Consider the following 17,569-nt stretch of genomic DNA (forward strand, 5'->3'; position numbering starts at 1 on the left):
AAATTAAATGAAGAAAACGAAATTATTATTAACACACAGTCGGATAATAACTAAAAGTTTATAGACAAGCAAACAACTAATTTTTGTGTTAAATACAAAATAATATATTATCAATAAAATACAAATAGTTATTAGAATATATTATTTTACTATAATCTAATGAAAAATAAATTTGAACTATTAATAAATGCATTTAATTTTTAAATAATGGATTTTCAAAATATTGTTAATTCATTTATTAAATTAATGAATCAGAAAAATCTCCAACCCGAACTGAGTTTGGAAATGAAAATAGTGAGTGAGTTGGGGTAACATCTCACCGTGCCATGTGGACTTGATTCGCCGCTGGTTCAAATTCAATGACTCGCTTTCACTTCCACTCCCCACTAAAAAAAGACATTCCTTCTCTCTCTCTTTCTTCCCTCCCCATTTTCTTCTTCTGCAAAGTTTAGGGTTTTGAAATGTGGATTTACAATGTCACAATCTGAAGAAACTCCTGTCCCTGACACTACGCCTACCGATTCAACCCCTCACTTAGGGCTTCAATCTCCCGATCCGGATTCTACTTCGAGTCCCGACCTCTCACCGTATGATCTTAATCACTCCGCTGTTGAAACCGAGCACGAAGAAAGCAGTCTCCAACAGCAGCTCCAGAATCTCGATTTGAAGGAGGAAGAAGAGGAGACTGATAGGAAAGATGACGGAGAGAGAGAAAGTAACAACGATGCCGACGGAAACGCTGCCGAAGACGAGGACGACGAGAATGAGGAAGAAAGAAACGATAACGAGATTGATGGTGAAAACGTGAAGCAAAGTGAAGGAAAGAGGTCGCATTATCCGGTGAGACCGGATGCAGAGAGTTGCGCTTATTATATGAAGACTGGACTTTGCAAGTTTGGATCTAATTGCAAGTTTAATCACCCTATCCGAAGGACGACCCAGGTCTTTTTTTCCAACCTTCTTATTAGTCATCGTCTTTATATGTGCTGAAGTGCTTTCCCTTTAGCTGATTGAGAGCTGCTTTTATGCCCCCCCCCCCTTTCTTTTTGTTTTTGCTTCTATAATAGTAGTACAATTTATGAAAGATTAATTTGATTTATTTTCTTTAAGTTGTTTTATATGGTATGAGTGTTGAAGTTTTGAAAAAAAAAAATCACTGGTAAGTTTTTTTAAATTATTGAGGAAAATGTGGTTATTTCTGCTTCAGACAGCTGGTGGAAAAAATCCATCTTTCCTCGCTGAAGTGGTTGATCATCATACAACAGCTATATAATCTAATATTGGGATTTGAGTGTCTTCATGTCGATATAAATACAACTTTTAGTTTTTTCTATGTATACATTACGCCTTGCCTAGTACCATAGGTACGCGCTCCGGTATCCCATAGCAATTATGATGATTTTGGGTGTTATCTACAGACCTATATTTATTCCTTTTCTCCTGACTTTTGTCATTCTGGGTGTTCTGGAATTATGATGTTTGCAGGCTGTTAAGGAAAAGGTCAAGGAAGAAGTTGAATCAACGGAGAAACCTAGCCAGACAGAATGTAAGGTCAATATTCTTAATTTATGTTTGCACAATAACTCTTTATGATAGTAATGGACATCACTTTGATGAGTGTTTACTTATTTGATTTGAATGCTTTTTATGCTATGTTTTGGTTTGGTAGCTGGTCCTTCAGGTCATTATCACATCTTGTTTTTATTCTATGATCTATAAAATATCTTTTGTGTTTGTTCAGATGCTTCTGGAACTCATCTTTATATATTTTCAGCTACGTCTTTAAGAAATGTGCTTTCGTTGATGGTACATTTATTTGATGTTACAAATTTGCTGGAGATCTTTGCAGTACTACCTAAGAACTGGTGGATGTAAGTTTGGGAATGCTTGTAGGTTCAACCACTCAACAGCAAAATCTTCAACGAGTCCAATTTTAGAGCTTAACTTTCTTGGGTTGCCTATCCGACGGGTAGTTATGCTCTTACTGAATAATTGAATTTGTGGACTCTATACTAAGGCCTGATGTTCGTCGAGTTCTTTCTACTATCGGCTGAATCGTATCAGATCTAGTTTTAGTGATTAATTATAGTAATCATTCTGGGAATTGAAAAGATTTAGTTCATCACAGGGAGAGAAAGAATGCCCCTATTACATGCGTAATGGGTCCTGCAAATATGGAGCCAATTGCAGGTTTAATCATCCTGATCCTACAGCTGCTGGGGCTTGTGACCCAACTTCCAGATATGGTAATGGTGGATCTGTTTCACCTCAAGCTGCATCACAAGTGAATATGGTGCCCTGGTCATCACCTAGGGCATTGAATGAGACTGCTGCCTATATACCGATTATGTTTTCACCTCCGCAAGTTGTTCCGCCACCAAACCCAGAATGGAATGGGTATCAGGTACTGTCATTGCTCTTATGCTATTAGTGTTAATCGTGGTATACTATCCTTGAGTCTATAGCATCTATGGGTGTATCGTGGCATGCTGTGTAGTTCATAGCATCTATTGAGTTGATCTTAGCATCACATGGTTCTTACCTTCACCCACAATGTCTTAAATGATGTCTTTCCCAGACTTTTATTATTTTTATTCCTATTACAGTATGTTTCTGCATAATACCTTATTTTTTTGTGCCTTGTCAAGGCAACTGTATACCCCCCACCAGAAAGGAGTTTGCATCCAGCCCCAGCATATGTCATGAATAACCCTGCAACTGAAACCGCTGTCTATACTCATAACCAGCCTCAGATGGTGGCTGATGAATTTCCTGCACGGCCTGGCCAACCTGAGTGTAGTTACTTCCTGAAAACTGGGGACTGTAAGTTTAAATCTAATTGCAAATATCATCATCCAAAAAATAGAGTTGCAAAGATGGCTCCATGTGTTCTCAGTGACAAGGGATTGCCACTCAGACCTGTAAGTTTGTGCTTATTTTGGTTCTTCCCATGAAACATATATAAACCAGATATGGATATAGATTGTTTCAAAGCTTGTATATGCATACATAAAATGAACACAAAAGTAATACATGTAATAGTAAATATTCTCACAATTGTCGTTGCTTCATTTCTTTTTGTCACCTTATGTTTCTAATTATTTTGAAACAAGTTCCTTAAGAAAAATCAATAGAAATTGCATGTTTTAGAAATTGGTAGTTGATTTCTTCAACTAGTTAATGGTTATTCTGTTGTACAAATGAATTTCTACATAAATGTAGCTCGTGGGGAAAGGCCTTTTAGTGGATTGCGGTTTCGGTTATAGTAATTCAATTCTCAGTTCTGATCACATTTAACAAATTAATGCTTCAACTCCTCTTTTTTTTTTTTTTTTGAAATCCAGGATCAAACCATCTGCTCACACTATAGCCGCTATGGTATTTGCAAGTTTGGACCAGCCTGTAAATTTGACCATTCAAAACAGGAAGCTCCATCAACAATGGCAATGGCCGGACTGGATCAGCCTCCACCATTCAGCCATTCTGCTGCTACAGAACAAACCGGAATCGCCAGTGGTACTGATACTGCAGTTCAGCAGCCTGTGTAAAAAGAAATTTCAGCCAAAGCTCCCTAGCTTTTTAGATCTGACATTAGCAAGGATTCTAAATTTTATTTTCTGAACTGCAAGAATCCATTTATCTTGTTTCTACCCCATGTTCCTTTGCCACAAGCTTTTTGGGGATGGCAATATATAATATATCGTAGTTAGGATGCTGTTGTGTTGCTAGTTTTTGAAGCTGAAAATGAAATCAGGATATGTAAATTATCTCGGTTTCATGTCATACTACAAAACTAATACAATACCTTTGAAATGGTGTGTGAACTACTTCACCTCTTCTTCGACTTCTTTCCTAGGTGGGTTGTCTTTGCCAGGTTTTTGAAATGGTAATTGATCCGGTCTGGTCTGGTCTGGTCGGTCCGGTTTAAACCGTATATGTTGAATGCATGAAAGTAAGCATTTAAAGAATATATACATACACATAAGAAGTTTTCCTAAACAAGGTTCCTCTTTTTTATATTTTGTAAAATACATTAAAATTAGAATAAAATACAATCGTCAGTGGTCGTTTGTGCTTTGTACTTCCATCTCCTTGGTCCCCCTCTGTAAATAATAATGAGTAGCATGACTCAAGATTTGTAAATTCGAAACAAAGCCCGCAATCTTTTAAAAAGAAAAAGAAAAGGAAAAGGTAGATACATTAGAAGAGTAGAAGGTGGTCCCATTCCATTTCAGCCAATTATGAATAGTGTAATATTATATATATATGTATAGGGGAAAGGCAAGTTGCTCATCATTAGCCAAATCATTCAATTCTCCATTTCCGATCTCCCCTAAATGCTCCCTTTTAAACTCTAACAAAGCAAAAGCATTTGGTCTGAAAAAAAGAAAAAGTGGGTTCAAATGACAATTAGAAGTAAATAAATAAATATAAAGTACCAGAAGCTTAACTGAAATTGTGCAATTGTTAAAAATATTTGGAGTATATGATTTTGGATAATCCAACCTATACTTAAATTCATTTATTATCATTATTATCTAAATTCTTATCTAACTAAATAGCAATCTACTGATTGAGTCTTGGCTCAATTGGCATTGGTATTGTTGTCAATGCAACGTTATCTTCCTATTTAAGGATTGAGGAGGGGTTATGGATAATTCTAGGTATGATATAAAAAAGAATAGATATAATAAGAATCTATAATAAGATTAATGTTCAGAATATGAATTCGTGGTAGTTAAAATTGTTAGGAAATCGAGTAGAGATAGATAGATAGATACCTTAGGAGGAGAAGGGGGAGGTTTATTGATAGTATCTACTTTTTGAGGGACAATACTAGGAGGAGGAGGAGCAGTAGCTCTGGTTTTCTTCTCATTTCTAGCTCTGTTGAATATCAACGTAAATCCATCTGCCGTTGCTGGATCCTTCAAGTCCCACTCCCCAAACTTTGGCAACGCTTTCCCTTTTTCCTGCTCCTCATCATCCAATTTCAATCAATACTCTTGTACAATTCCCACTCACTTATATACGAAATACAAACCTTCATATTTAAAAAATGTATATCATGTTGTAATATCTAAATATAAACCCCATCATTATGGACTTGTTTGCAAAGTTAATTTATTTCACTAACGGTGTACACAATAATAATAATAGTATATATATTGTCAATCTGTAATTTCTGAGATACTACTTACTTCTGAGGGAAAATTTATCTAAAGGTTTGGTTGAAAAGAAGTTTTCTTATAGGGAAAATATCACTCTTATAAGTTTCAATCTAATCTTTGATTAATTGATGCAGGAGTATTTCTTCATTTGTACGAAAGAAAAAACATAGTCTACAGCCTCATTAAAGAGGCTAAAGTTGAGAGGAAAACAATATCCCATTGAATTAATCAAAGGATAAATTCATAAGAAAATTTTTACTTCCAAAATAAAAAATCTCATACCAAATGTAATCTAAAAATCTTTAGATCGATAATATATATATTAAGGCTAGGAAATGTGAAGATGATTGAAAGTGAGATAAAAGAAATGTGTAAGATTAAATTACATACCGCCATGAATGACAGATTATATGATTCTAATAAGATAATAAGAGAGGGGATTTCCAAAGAGGAGGGGAACAAAGGAAAAAAAATGGATAGAAACATGTTTTTAAAGAGACAAAAATAGGAGGATATGAAGGAATGTTTGTTTTGTTAAATATAACACATGCATGTTGAGGTTAGAGGCTGAGGCACACACTCTTTTTTAGGAAATTCCCTATTTGTTCTCTCCTTTCAATTGGTGGGTAATAGTTTTATAATGCCATCATTCATTTTTCCCCAATTGTCGTTTCAGCATTAGCATTACATCCATATACTAGATTTCCTAATAAAGAAAAGTATTAATATATATTTTGCTTCTTAATTTGTTTATTGGTACTTAATTTCATTTGAGTTGATATCTCTTTATTAATATTATTAATTTGTATTGAGGTGACATTAATAATAATACCTGACAAACATAAATTAAAAATGTAAAAAAGTTTAAAATACAATATATAATTAAAGTCTAAATAGTATGATCATCAAAATGGATCAAGCTATCTCATTATTTGTTCTACGAATCCATGCAACCGCAACATCAATATTCCTCGACTATAGGAGCACCTTATAATCCGATATAATACCCCCAAGCTCCAATCAGTCATCAGTAGTACTGTGACAGGCATGATACAATTGCTTGGCATCAGTAAAAATGGTTCCTCCGTATGACAGTAGTGAACAATCCACTGCGCTGCGGCTTCCGCTACTATCGGTGAAAAGCTACCGTCATAAACCGATGTTATAGCTCGGATAAACTCTTTGGAGCCCCCAAGGTATCAAGAAAAATATCTAGCTTTGTAAATTTTATACTCTATTGCAAACATCAAACGCCAACATTTCTTACCACACATCCGATCCCAACGAAGCCAATGCATCCCCCTTCGACCCTACCAAATCAATAGCAAGGAAACACCCATACAATAAGATGGTATTGCTTAAGCGATGGACTTCAACGGAATCTCCCTCCCCGCCCAAGACAAGAATTTTTTATTCCATCTTTGTATTCTTTGCCATGCACGGTCACGAAGAAAATCAAATACTGCTTTTTTACTCCTTCCAATTAGTGAAGGAACACCCAAGTATCAACTATGATCTAGAGGGTTCGTAACACCCAATATCCCCGAGAGCCTTTGTCAAACACCGTCGACAACGTTGGGGCTAAAACACACACTCGATTTCCCACAATCCACAGCTTGTCCCGCCGCATGCTCATATTTGCTAAGAATATTTCTCACATCAACACACTCCTTATCTGTAGCCTTAAAAAGAAGAATGAGTCATCGCTGTGAAAAACAAATGGGAAACCAGCAGTCCCGAACTACACACCCTCACCCAGTAATGCTCCCTCAACGTTCAGCATCTCTGGATAAAACCGAAAGGCCTTCCACACTTATTACGGGGATAATGGATTCCCTTACCGAAAACCTCTATATACACTGATAGGTCCTACCTCTTCACCATTTGCCAACTTCGAGAAGCTAACCGAAGTATCACAAACCATCATTAGGTGAATCCAATCTCTATGAAACCCCTACACATCAAGCATGGCTCGTAAGAAATCCCAGTAAACCCTGTCCTAAGCTTTGCTAATATCCACTTTCATCCCCACCTCACTGCCACTGCCTCGGGATTTCTTCCTCATATGATGCAACAATTTAAATGCCACGAGCACACTATTAGTTATCAATCTTCTAGGAACAAAAGCAGATTGATTCTCTGATACTATAGAAAGCAAGATTAACTTTGAGCAGTTTGTGAAGACCTTCGACACTATATTATAGAGCGTATTACATAAAGAAATCGGTTATAGATCCTTCAAGGAAGTCGGTTTACTAACCGTAGGGACAAGGACAGTAGGAGTCTCAGAAAGCGACGTCGGGAGTTCACCATCTAACCTTAGGGACAAGGACAATAATGGTAAAAAATAGAAAAATATTCATATATAATAATATTTGAATCAAACCCTTTATAATTTTTAACAATATACTTTAAATGCCCCATTTGTTATTTATTTTAATCTTCTATATAATATGGATGCTACATAATTTTTTTTTTTTGCCCATACGGATGCACCATAATTTAGTATTTACAAAAAAATTATATAAAAAGATAAACTAAGGTTTGTGGTCTTTTGAATTTTATGTTCAAATTCTACTATTTGGGAATTTATTTTAGGTTTAAATTTATAAAACATAAAAAATAAAACATTATTATAATAATGTTTGTTACATTTTAAATAAATTGATTTTAGTCACTTTAAATTTAAGGTGGTGTCTGATTAATACGTGATATTAACTTAGTCAAGAGTTCTATATACAACTATAAATTCTATCACACACGTATACTTGTGAAAATAACATGTTTTGTAATACTCGTAAAATTTTTACAATAAGATATTATCTTTGATATAGTAAAATGAGGAAATAAAGCAACAAAAAGGGAAATTTTGAGTTATGACAACATTGGGAAGTATATTATGATATCTTGATTTAGGAAAGGACTAAATTGTAAAAGTAAAAAAGTTTTGTTGCTTAAGAGTAAATACTCAAAACTTGAGGGGTTAAAGTGTAAATATGAAAAAGTTGAAGGACCAATAGTACAAATATTTTAAGGGTGGAATGATCTAGAAACTAAGGAAAATGGATGAATTAGGACCAAATTAAATAGATAAAAATTATGAGGGACTAAATTATAATTTTATCAAATTAAATGATGACTCAAAGGATGGAATTTTAAAAGACAATGAAGGGCAAAAGGGTCAATTAGAAAGAGAGAGAAATCAAGAAGGCAATGATGATATTCATGATATTTTATAATTATTTAAAAAGATAAAGATTATTTTATTAATGAGATATTTTATTATTATTTCTTTATTATTTATTTAGTATAAAAGGAAGGAAAGATGAAGAATTATCATCCTTCCTTTCCATGCATCAACGTGAGAACAAGAGAGAAAGAAAGAAAGTTTTACTTTCTTTGCAATTTAGTCATTTCACCAAAAATCTACCATTTTCACCTAGAAATTAAAAGAATTTTCATAGCCATCAAGAAAGAAAGATGACAATGAGACTATTGGAAGCTAGAATATCAAGTTAGATTCAAGAAATATAAGCTGGAAGAGAGAGAAAATCAAGTTAAAGATTGAAATCAATAAGAAAAAGGTAAGAACATCAAGATTTCAATATATTTTTAAGTTTGATATTATTGAAAAAGCATGGAGTTGATGTTGATGTAGAGTTTTCTTATATAAGGTTTTATGTTCATGATATGTTAGTGAAGGAAAATAAGAGAAAGGGATGGGAAATATTTTAGAGAAAAGAAATAAGGGTGTTATAAACTTAGTAATAAACATTTTACACAAAAACAGTTTTGGACAGCAGTAGTAGTTTAATTTTGAAAAATCATCAAAAATTGTAGAAAATGAATTAGAGGTTGAATAAAATATGAAATTAAATTTTATTGAGTCTAGTTTTTTATAGAAGAAACGATGTAAACAATGGAATTGTAAATTATGAGATATAAAAAAGTTTGTGAGACAAAGTCATCAGAATGATTTCGGGCTCCCCTACTTTGACTTTAGAAAATCATTAAAAATTGTATAAAAATACTTAAGGGTTTAAATTTAAATTTTTAAATTCTTAATGAGCCTATTTTCAAGAAAAACAAACGGGAAAATCATCTGAATCCCATACTAAGAGATAATTAAATTTTAGTAAAGAAAGGTCGAAACTGTCAAATAGCAGAATAGGGATAAATTTAAAGATTTTATTGTATTTATTAGCTAAATTATAAATTCTAAAATTTTTATGTAGAAATATATTTGAGTCTAGTTTCAAAAACATCAAGCGGATCTTAATTTGGAATTCTGTAGCTCAAGATATAAATAGTTTAGTGACTATGACTCAAGTGGATAGCTTGATATGAACATATAAGTAAATAGTAGAATTATGTATATATTAAGGATGTGGAATGGAGAGGAGGAGGAGAAGAATAAATATATGAATATTTAGATAGTAAGGGTTTACATTAAAAATGGATAATTAAATGTTTTAAGCTTAGGGATTAAATTGAATAAAAGTAAAACTTTAGGGGCAATTTTATAAAAATGTCAAAAATGACCAAATTGAAGGAAATGAATTGTTTTATTGTTTAAATTAATAAATTAAATGAAATTATTAATTTAAAATTTGGTGAAAATCGGGGAAAATAGAAAATTACCAAAATGCCTCTGAATCTTAGTATGTCTACAATTTAGCCAGGTAAGTTCGTGTAACTAACTTTTGTATATTTTTATGCTTGTATTGGATGTGTGCATATAAATCATATAAATACTATGAATATATTTGAAATTATTAGCATATGTCCAACAAAGCCCGATAAATAATAATGCCCGATAAGTGACAAGTTCCAGTTGAATATTGAATATCGATGGATAAAGATGATTTCCCATATGGAATGAGGTCCTGCAAGTGTTGCTGATGGGATTTAGCTCGGACAAGTAATCCTTGACCTCATTATAGAAAGGATTTAGCCCGGACGGGTAATCTTGATATAAGCCTTCTCGAGCATATGTTAAAGACAGAATTTAGCCTGGACTGGTAATTCTGATCTTACATTGAAATCAGGATTTAGCCTAGACTAGTAATCATGATTATATGTTGAAAATAGGATCTAGCCTGGACTGGTAATCCCGATCTCACTGATTATATGTTGTAATCCTGCTACATAGTTCTTGCGAGCATCCTGATTGGTAGTGAATTTACATGTGTTGTACACTACTATAGCTATTTGTGAGCATCCTGTTACATGATTTGATCGGTTGTGATCTTGCATACGTTGCGGACACAATCGCAGCTCTTTGTAAGCGTCCTGACATGGCTCGTTTAAACTCTCTGAGACATGGCTATCCGGCGCTCCTGTTATATGGCTCTTTGTGAGCAATTATGAGTTTCCTGATTTAAAAGTTCTTTGTGAACTTCCTGAGATTTAGCTCGGATGAGCATCCTGATATGTGGCTCGAGAGTGTGCTTTCCGATTATATGCCCTAAAGGGGTATCACTGGATACAAATTGACGGGTTACAAACTTGTCTTTAAGTGTACTATATGAGTATCCTTCGATATTTCAAATAAATTCAACGGGCAAAGTTCTGACAGGGTTAAATATGAACTAAAGATAAGTTGTCATGGAATGAAATATGACATGAAAATAAATTATTTTGACGTGTATTTGAGTGAAATATATGAAAATAATGTTACATGAAAAATGAAAGTATGAAATGTTTATATATGAACATGGAATGGTTTGATGAATACATTCATCTATGAGAATAGATTTGTACACCTTGAGTGTACTGTCCGTATTGTTATTGTTATCTCAATTGATTAATGACTAAAGTTCTGACATGAAATAGATTGAACTTGAGATGAATTAATATGAATAGTAAATGACATAAGTTAATCAAAATTGTTTCGAAAATTTTGGTAATACTCCGTAACCCTGTTTCGGCGACGGATACGGGTTAGGGGTGTTACATATTTAGAATATAGTTTGTTAAGAAATAACATATAATTTGAAATGTATGATTTGAAAACGATCAATATTATCACATAAAATATGTACGATATTAAAAGAAAAGAAAAGAGATTGAATTGTGAGTAAAAATAAAATTTAAACACATAAATACATCATATTAAAAATACTAAATAACTATAAATGTTTATGATGGTGTTTTCTTCAATCTTGAGTTATTGTTGAGTTAATTTATTATACCAACTGAATCAACAACATTTCTATCACACGTATATAAAGTATCTATAATATAATTAAAATGTAAATATTATATTAAAATAAAGTTTTAGTTTAATGTTGAAGTTAATATTTTATTGATGTAAATAATTTTATTTATGTAAATAGCATGGATTTAAATTTAATCACACATAAAAATTTTATTGGATTTTTAAAAAAATAAAATACTTACAAATAATAAAACTTATTTTAAATATAAAATATTATTTTAATTAAATTGATGTTGAATTAATTCAGCGATATTAATTCAATATGTCAACATTTACAAATAAAAATAAATTGAAAGCGATTACAAAATATAATAATATGACGTGTAACATATAAAAACAATTTTAAAAAACAGGTGAAATGGGGAAATTCGTACTAACCAAGCGAAACAAATTAATCAATGCGAATGTTGATACATAGGCGCCGACACTCCCTTGTTTGTGTGCCAGACTTAGATGGAATGAATTCTAAACGACACCGTTCTGCTAGGTGCATCATTGTCGTGGAAATTGGCTACAAATTGTACACTGAATTTATTATTTGCACCTCCGAATTGTGAATTATTAGTATAAGAAACTAACTTCTCATAATATTAAATTTATGCATGTCATATATAAATTTTAATTTAAAATAATTTAATATTAAGTTTTCATTTTGTTTTAATTATAAATATCAAAACTTTAATTTTATTTTAATTTATACATTTAAAAAAGTAAATATATTAAATTTTTCATACAAGATAAATATAATTATTCATAAAATATTAAAATAAATATTTTAAAAAATAAACACGTATCAATTTTAAAACTATTTGTGAAATAAAAGTACATTACCAATATACTAAACATTAACTCTTATTTATATATGTAATATGCAAATGTAAAATAGTACTACGTGGATAACAATATTAATAATTTACAAAATTTAATCGAATCATAATATCATGTATAGAATTACAGTTTCACGTATCATACTGTAAAGTGAGTTAAAATTCATGTATAATTTTCAAATTTATCCCATTTAAATTTAATACAATCAACTAAAATGAATTGTTTTATATTTTACCTATATAGATAATTATATTTATTTAATATAAAAATAAATATATATTTTTAAAATAAACGTAATTGAATCAAATAAACTTTTCTTATATAATTATATAAAATTAAAAATCATATATCACTTTCTAATTTAATTTCAAAATACGTTAAAAGTAAACAAAAGTATTCTTTAATATAATTTTAACCAACCAAATCATTTTAATATTTTTTATTTATTATTCTATTTCACTAACCAAAAGCTTCTTTTTTATATTTCTAATTTCTTTAACGAACCAAATAAATTGTTGATTTTTCCTACAAATCACCGAAGAAACAGTTGATTGGTTTTATTTTCACATTTAAAGCCCCCAACCAATTTTGTTTCAACTACTTCCATAGAAAGAAATTTTGTTTCAACTACTTTTCTATCTTCTTCCAACAGCATTTAATATTCTTTACTCTTTCTTTCTTTTAGAGTAAACTGAGGTTGTAACTGTTAATAAGTTTATATTTTGATTATTTAATTTTATTGAGCTACATAATAATTGTTAAATTATTTGAAAATTTTCATTTAAATTATTAAATTATTTAAAAAAAATTTAATCATTAGGCTGTTAATTTTTTTTAAGTCTGGCTATTAATGGACAGTATGGTAGATCAGTACTTATCAACAAGTAGAAGAACATACCTTAGATTCAAGTTGATCATTTGGTTAGTGTCGGAGATTGAAGAAAAAAAGTTTTTTGGATTCTGGTTCATAGATTTGTGACATTCAAAGTTGTTTCATGAAAAAAATTAAACTGTAAAAGAAAAGGGGAAGAAGAGCTTTCAATTGGTGTAGACGGTGTGAACAAAGAAAGACATACAACAACGATTTTAATATCCCAATGACTTAAATGAAAAATTTTGAATAGTTTAGTGGCCATTTTGTAATTTTTTAAAGTTAAGTGATCAAAGCATAAATTTACTAATAATTTAGTGACTTTAATTAGAGTTTACTCTTTTTTTAAATAAAACACTCCTTACTGCCACCGCCACCACCATCATCATCATTATTATTTTATAAATCGCGAATTTCATTATGGGTGCCAGTGATATTTGAATCAAATTAGGTCAGTTGATCGGATCAGTTAGACCTATAATTTATCGAAGTATAGGTTCAGAGAATGGTCTTTGAATCGATTAGGTCAAGAATCAATACAGACCTGTTGAATTGGTTAAAAAACATTTGAACTGACAATTGAACTATATATATATTAAAAAAAAATTAATAATTATTTCATTATACCAATCAAACCAATAAACTAATTATCTGTTTGGTTCAACCACATACTCAGTTCTAAAAACATTAGTTGGAAGAGGTCGAAGTGAACTACTTCTCCAGGCATTTAGACCAAATTCAAATTCTAAAATTGACATTGTTAAAAGAGTAATATCACTTCGACTCAAATAGAACTATATTCATATCGTAAAACTAATAAAAACCTCTAGTTATAAAAAGAAATATTGTTTCACTAAAAAAAAAAAGAACAACATAAAAGCAAGATTAACATATTTATCTAAAATTCACGTGAATAATTGCAGTGATTTTAAGTCTAATATTAAGATTCAAATCCTTCCCACGCCACCCCCCTTTCTTCTCAATTGGTAAGCTTGCTTTTTATATATTTATTTATCTAAATTAAAATGTTGGCGTGTTTCTTTTTGACTGTTAAATCATAATTTTATTTTGTAAAATTGTTATCAATGTAAAATTGTCATATTTTTATTACATATTATATTAAATTTCTAAAAATAAAAATAAAGTGGTTAAATTCTAAATCTACATAGAGTACAAAGATTGGAGCATATTTTAACTTATTTTATGTTATGATAGATCCTAAAAGTGTTATTTTTAGATAGTAAAAATAACACCACATCATAAAATTTTAAAGATATGTAGTTATAAAAATATGTTGATTAATACTCAATATAATATCTGCTCCAATTTAAATCTATAAATTTATTTAAAAATAAACATAATTAAATAACAGAAGAAAATCCTAAATCTTACACTTGTTTCTTAACTTCAACTTTAAATTTTAAACCTTAAACTCAAAAATTTTAAATATCAATTCCTAAACCTTGAACTCCAAATCTTTAATTTCTAAATCTTATATCTTAACCTTAAACGCTAAAACTTAAACCATGAAGCCTAAATCTTATAAATCTTAAATTGAACTCTAATGCTCGTTTGGTAAAAAATATTATTTTTAATTATATTTTAGTATATGAGTTAATAATAAACTAATTTTAATTTGTGACTTTTAGCGGCTCATCTTACTTATTTTTACAAAAAGAATTTTTTTTTTGCTTATTTTGAAAAACTCTTATTTTTATTACTCATATTTCTAATTTCAACTTTAATTAATCTTTACTACTTAATTTTTATTTATTTTATGTAAAATTATTTTAACATATGTATTAGATAATCATTTTTCTCATGTTATTATACTAATAACCAAACGAAACATAAATCACAATATTTTTTGTTATACAAAGTAAATTATATTATTTTGAACGTATTTTTATTTTATTTTGTCTTTTATATAAAAACATATTACGAGATCTGAACTTATTAATTGTTTTTGAAAGAGCCATGGCCGTCCTTCCAATACCTGTTCTAAGTCTTCTTCATCTTCCAAAGAGATTGTGAACAGGTTTTGTCCTGCAATAAGAATCTCGAACTTCTTCCTTGTTTTCCAAATACTTCGCAACTGTGCCCTCAAGCTATTTGGATTATACGTTTTCTTTGTCCAAACTGAACATATGAACGTCAAATTCGTCGATGGAGTTACTAAAGAGCTTTTCACTGTTAGCTGGATTAGTTCTTCTTCAAGAAAAGCCAATTCGCTCCTATCACCCATCAATTCGAAGTCACCATTCGTCTTTTTCCCGGCCACAATATTCCCTATTTCTTCGGAAAACCTAAGAGAGCACTCTTGACTTCTTTAACCAGTACTATTTATATGATTTTAAATAGTTTTGAATAAAAGATAAAATCAACTTGATAAGTAGCTACCTACTTATTCTATTCAACATTTTTTCTTAAAAATTTTATATTTAATAAAATTTAAAATAATTATTAAATACATTTAAAATATTAAATAAAATAAAAATTTCAACTATTTATGAAACACACCCTTAACTTTTAAAATGTTTTTAGTTGAATTAAAATCTCATTTATTTTATCATTTTATAAAATATTTATTATGTAATTTTACATTCACTCCACCCAAACTAACAGAATATGTGTGATTAGAAAATGTACAGCCACCATGCATTGCGATGCCATTCAATAAATAGTGTCAGTGTCAATATATATATGCTGAAGTCCCAAAGGACATTGAAGAAACCTGTAGTACGCAATCCATGGCTACCCTTTTCTCAACTCATTCTTCCTCACAAAACATCCTCATTACGTTCACCATAATATTCCTCACATCATCTCTTCTGCCTTCCTCTTCTGGAATCACTGAGACTGACCAACGCCGCCCATTTAAGAAGATCTACGCCTTCGGCGACTCCTTCACCGACACCGGCAACACCGGGTCCCTCACCGGCCCCAACGGCTTTGTCCACGTTTCCAACCCACCTTACGGCACCACCTTCTTTCACCACCCCACCAACCGCTACTCCGATGGCCGACTCGTCATCGACTTCGTGGCTCAGTCACTGTCTCTGCCGTTCTTGCCGCCGTACCGTAACAGAAAAGCCAACAGAACTTACGGGGTTAACTTCGCGGTTGCTGGTTCGACGGCGATAAACCATGCTTTCTTTGTTAAGAACAACCTTTCGCTTGATATCACTCCCGAGTCGATTCAAACACAAATGATGTGGTTTGACAAGTATTTGGAGAGTGAAAGTTGTAAAGATCCAGAATCGGATCAGTGCAAAGAAGCGTTTGATGATGCTCTGTTTTGGGTTGGTGAAATTGGCGTCAATGATTATGCGTATACTCTTGGATCAACTGTGTCAGGCGACACCATTCGAAAGCTCGCCATAAATAGTTTCACTGAGTTCTTACAGGTAACCAACAAAATTTGTGTCTTCTTATCATGTTAATAAAATATGGCACTGACTTGGTTCAATTGATTTTGTAGGGATTGCTGAAGAAAGGTGCAAAATACGTGGTCGTTGAAGCACTGCCGACGACAGGTTGTTTACCGTTGGCGATGACATTGGCTCCTTCAGACGACAGAGATGACATAGGGTGCGTGAAAAGCGTGAACAACCAAAGCAACGCCCATAACCTCGTCCTCCAATCCAAGGTGTCGGATCTCAGACAACAGTTCCCCCAAGCCATCATTGTTTACGCTGATTACTGGAATGCTTATCGCACGGTGATGCAAAGCCCAGAAAAATACGGATTCAAAGAGAGCTTCAAAGCATGTTGCGGAACAGGGGAGCCGTACAACTTCGAGGTTTTCAATACGTGCGGGAATCCTTCGGTCACCGCCTGTTCCAACCCTGCCCAATATATCAACTGGGATGGTGTCCATCTCACCGAAGCCATGTATAAGGTTGTCGCCGACATGTTTATCGGTGGGAATCTCTGTAACCCGCCGTTCAAAACCTTGCTGGAAAGGAAGCTGCGGCAGCCATGAATATGGGATCTGAAATTCTTTGTGTGTTCTGAATTGGTTTATTTACTTGAGAGATATCACTACTTGTGTCGTTTCGATTGTGGAATAGATAGATGTATTTCAATGGTTGAATGGAAACTTTGATTCGATTTGATGCTTGTTTATCAAATGCACATCAGGCGATTGAATATGATTAGAATTTGAAATTTTTAGTTTATATTTTAAGTTGGAATTCAAAAGAAGGTAATTTGATAGGATTTAAGTAAGAATGATGTTATTAAATGCGCGTGTTACAGGGCAAGTGCGTGTTTTCACCATAACTGTTTTTTTTTAAACAAATCGGAATAACTAATTAATTATAGAGAAAACACGTTAGATTGGTCTAAATCTAAGAAATTTCAGGACCATAACAGGGGGAAATTAAAAAAAATTGTAAATCAACTCTAGAGGATAAAACTTCTTTTCCCATGCAATAAGTAATTTTATTTTGTTCCTTGGAAATGTAACGCAATAATCAT

At 31.8% G+C, this 17,569-nt stretch overlaps 3 protein-coding genes across 5 annotated transcripts; 2 read left to right on the top strand and 1 right to left on the bottom strand.

Annotated features, from left to right (window-relative positions):
• The first annotated feature begins 234 nt into the window (after window positions 1–234).
• On the top strand, window positions 235–3,827 carry LOC108476699 (zinc finger CCCH domain-containing protein 13-like). 3 transcript variants are annotated; one of them, XM_017778974.2, is made up of 6 exons: window positions 235–942; window positions 1,486–1,551; window positions 1,850–1,969; window positions 2,129–2,404; window positions 2,649–2,921; window positions 3,345–3,827. In XM_017778974.2, exons 1-6 carry the CDS (start codon window positions 475–477, stop codon window positions 3,546–3,548), a joined length of 1,407 nt encoding a protein of 468 aa, XP_017634463.1. In that variant the 5' UTR covers window positions 235–474; the 3' UTR covers window positions 3,549–3,827. The 3 variants fall into 3 exon arrangements, with proteins under 3 accessions (XP_017634463.1, XP_052879212.1, XP_017634465.1); XM_053023252.1 differs by lacking the exon at window positions 2,649–2,921; XM_017778976.2 differs by lacking the exons at window positions 235–942; window positions 1,486–1,551; window positions 1,850–1,969 and having other exon boundaries at window positions 2,261–2,404; window positions 2,671–2,921.
• A 162-nt stretch (window positions 3,828–3,989) lies between these two features.
• Window positions 3,990–5,701, bottom strand: LOC128285584 (protein NOI4-like). Its single transcript, XM_053023253.1, has 3 exons — window positions 5,559–5,701; window positions 4,782–4,970; window positions 3,990–4,377 (listed from the first exon to the last, which is right to left on the bottom strand). Exons 1-3 carry the CDS (start codon window positions 5,652–5,654, stop codon window positions 4,348–4,350), a joined length of 315 nt encoding a protein of 104 aa, XP_052879213.1. The 5' UTR covers window positions 5,655–5,701; the 3' UTR covers window positions 3,990–4,347.
• Window positions 5,702–15,623: 9,922 nt separating this feature from the next.
• LOC108479542 (GDSL esterase/lipase At3g48460) lies at window positions 15,624–17,220 on the top strand. The gene is made up of 2 exons (XM_017782213.2): window positions 15,624–16,494; window positions 16,569–17,220. Exons 1-2 carry the CDS (start codon window positions 15,838–15,840, stop codon window positions 17,070–17,072), a joined length of 1,161 nt encoding a protein of 386 aa, XP_017637702.1. The 5' UTR covers window positions 15,624–15,837; the 3' UTR covers window positions 17,073–17,220.
• The last annotated feature ends 349 nt before the right edge of the window (window positions 17,221–17,569 follow it).

Source organism: Gossypium arboreum, chromosome 12 (assembly GCF_025698485.1).
Source record: "Gossypium arboreum isolate Shixiya-1 chromosome 12, ASM2569848v2, whole genome shotgun sequence".
Classification (NCBI taxonomy): domain Eukaryota; kingdom Viridiplantae; phylum Streptophyta; class Magnoliopsida; order Malvales; family Malvaceae; genus Gossypium; species Gossypium arboreum.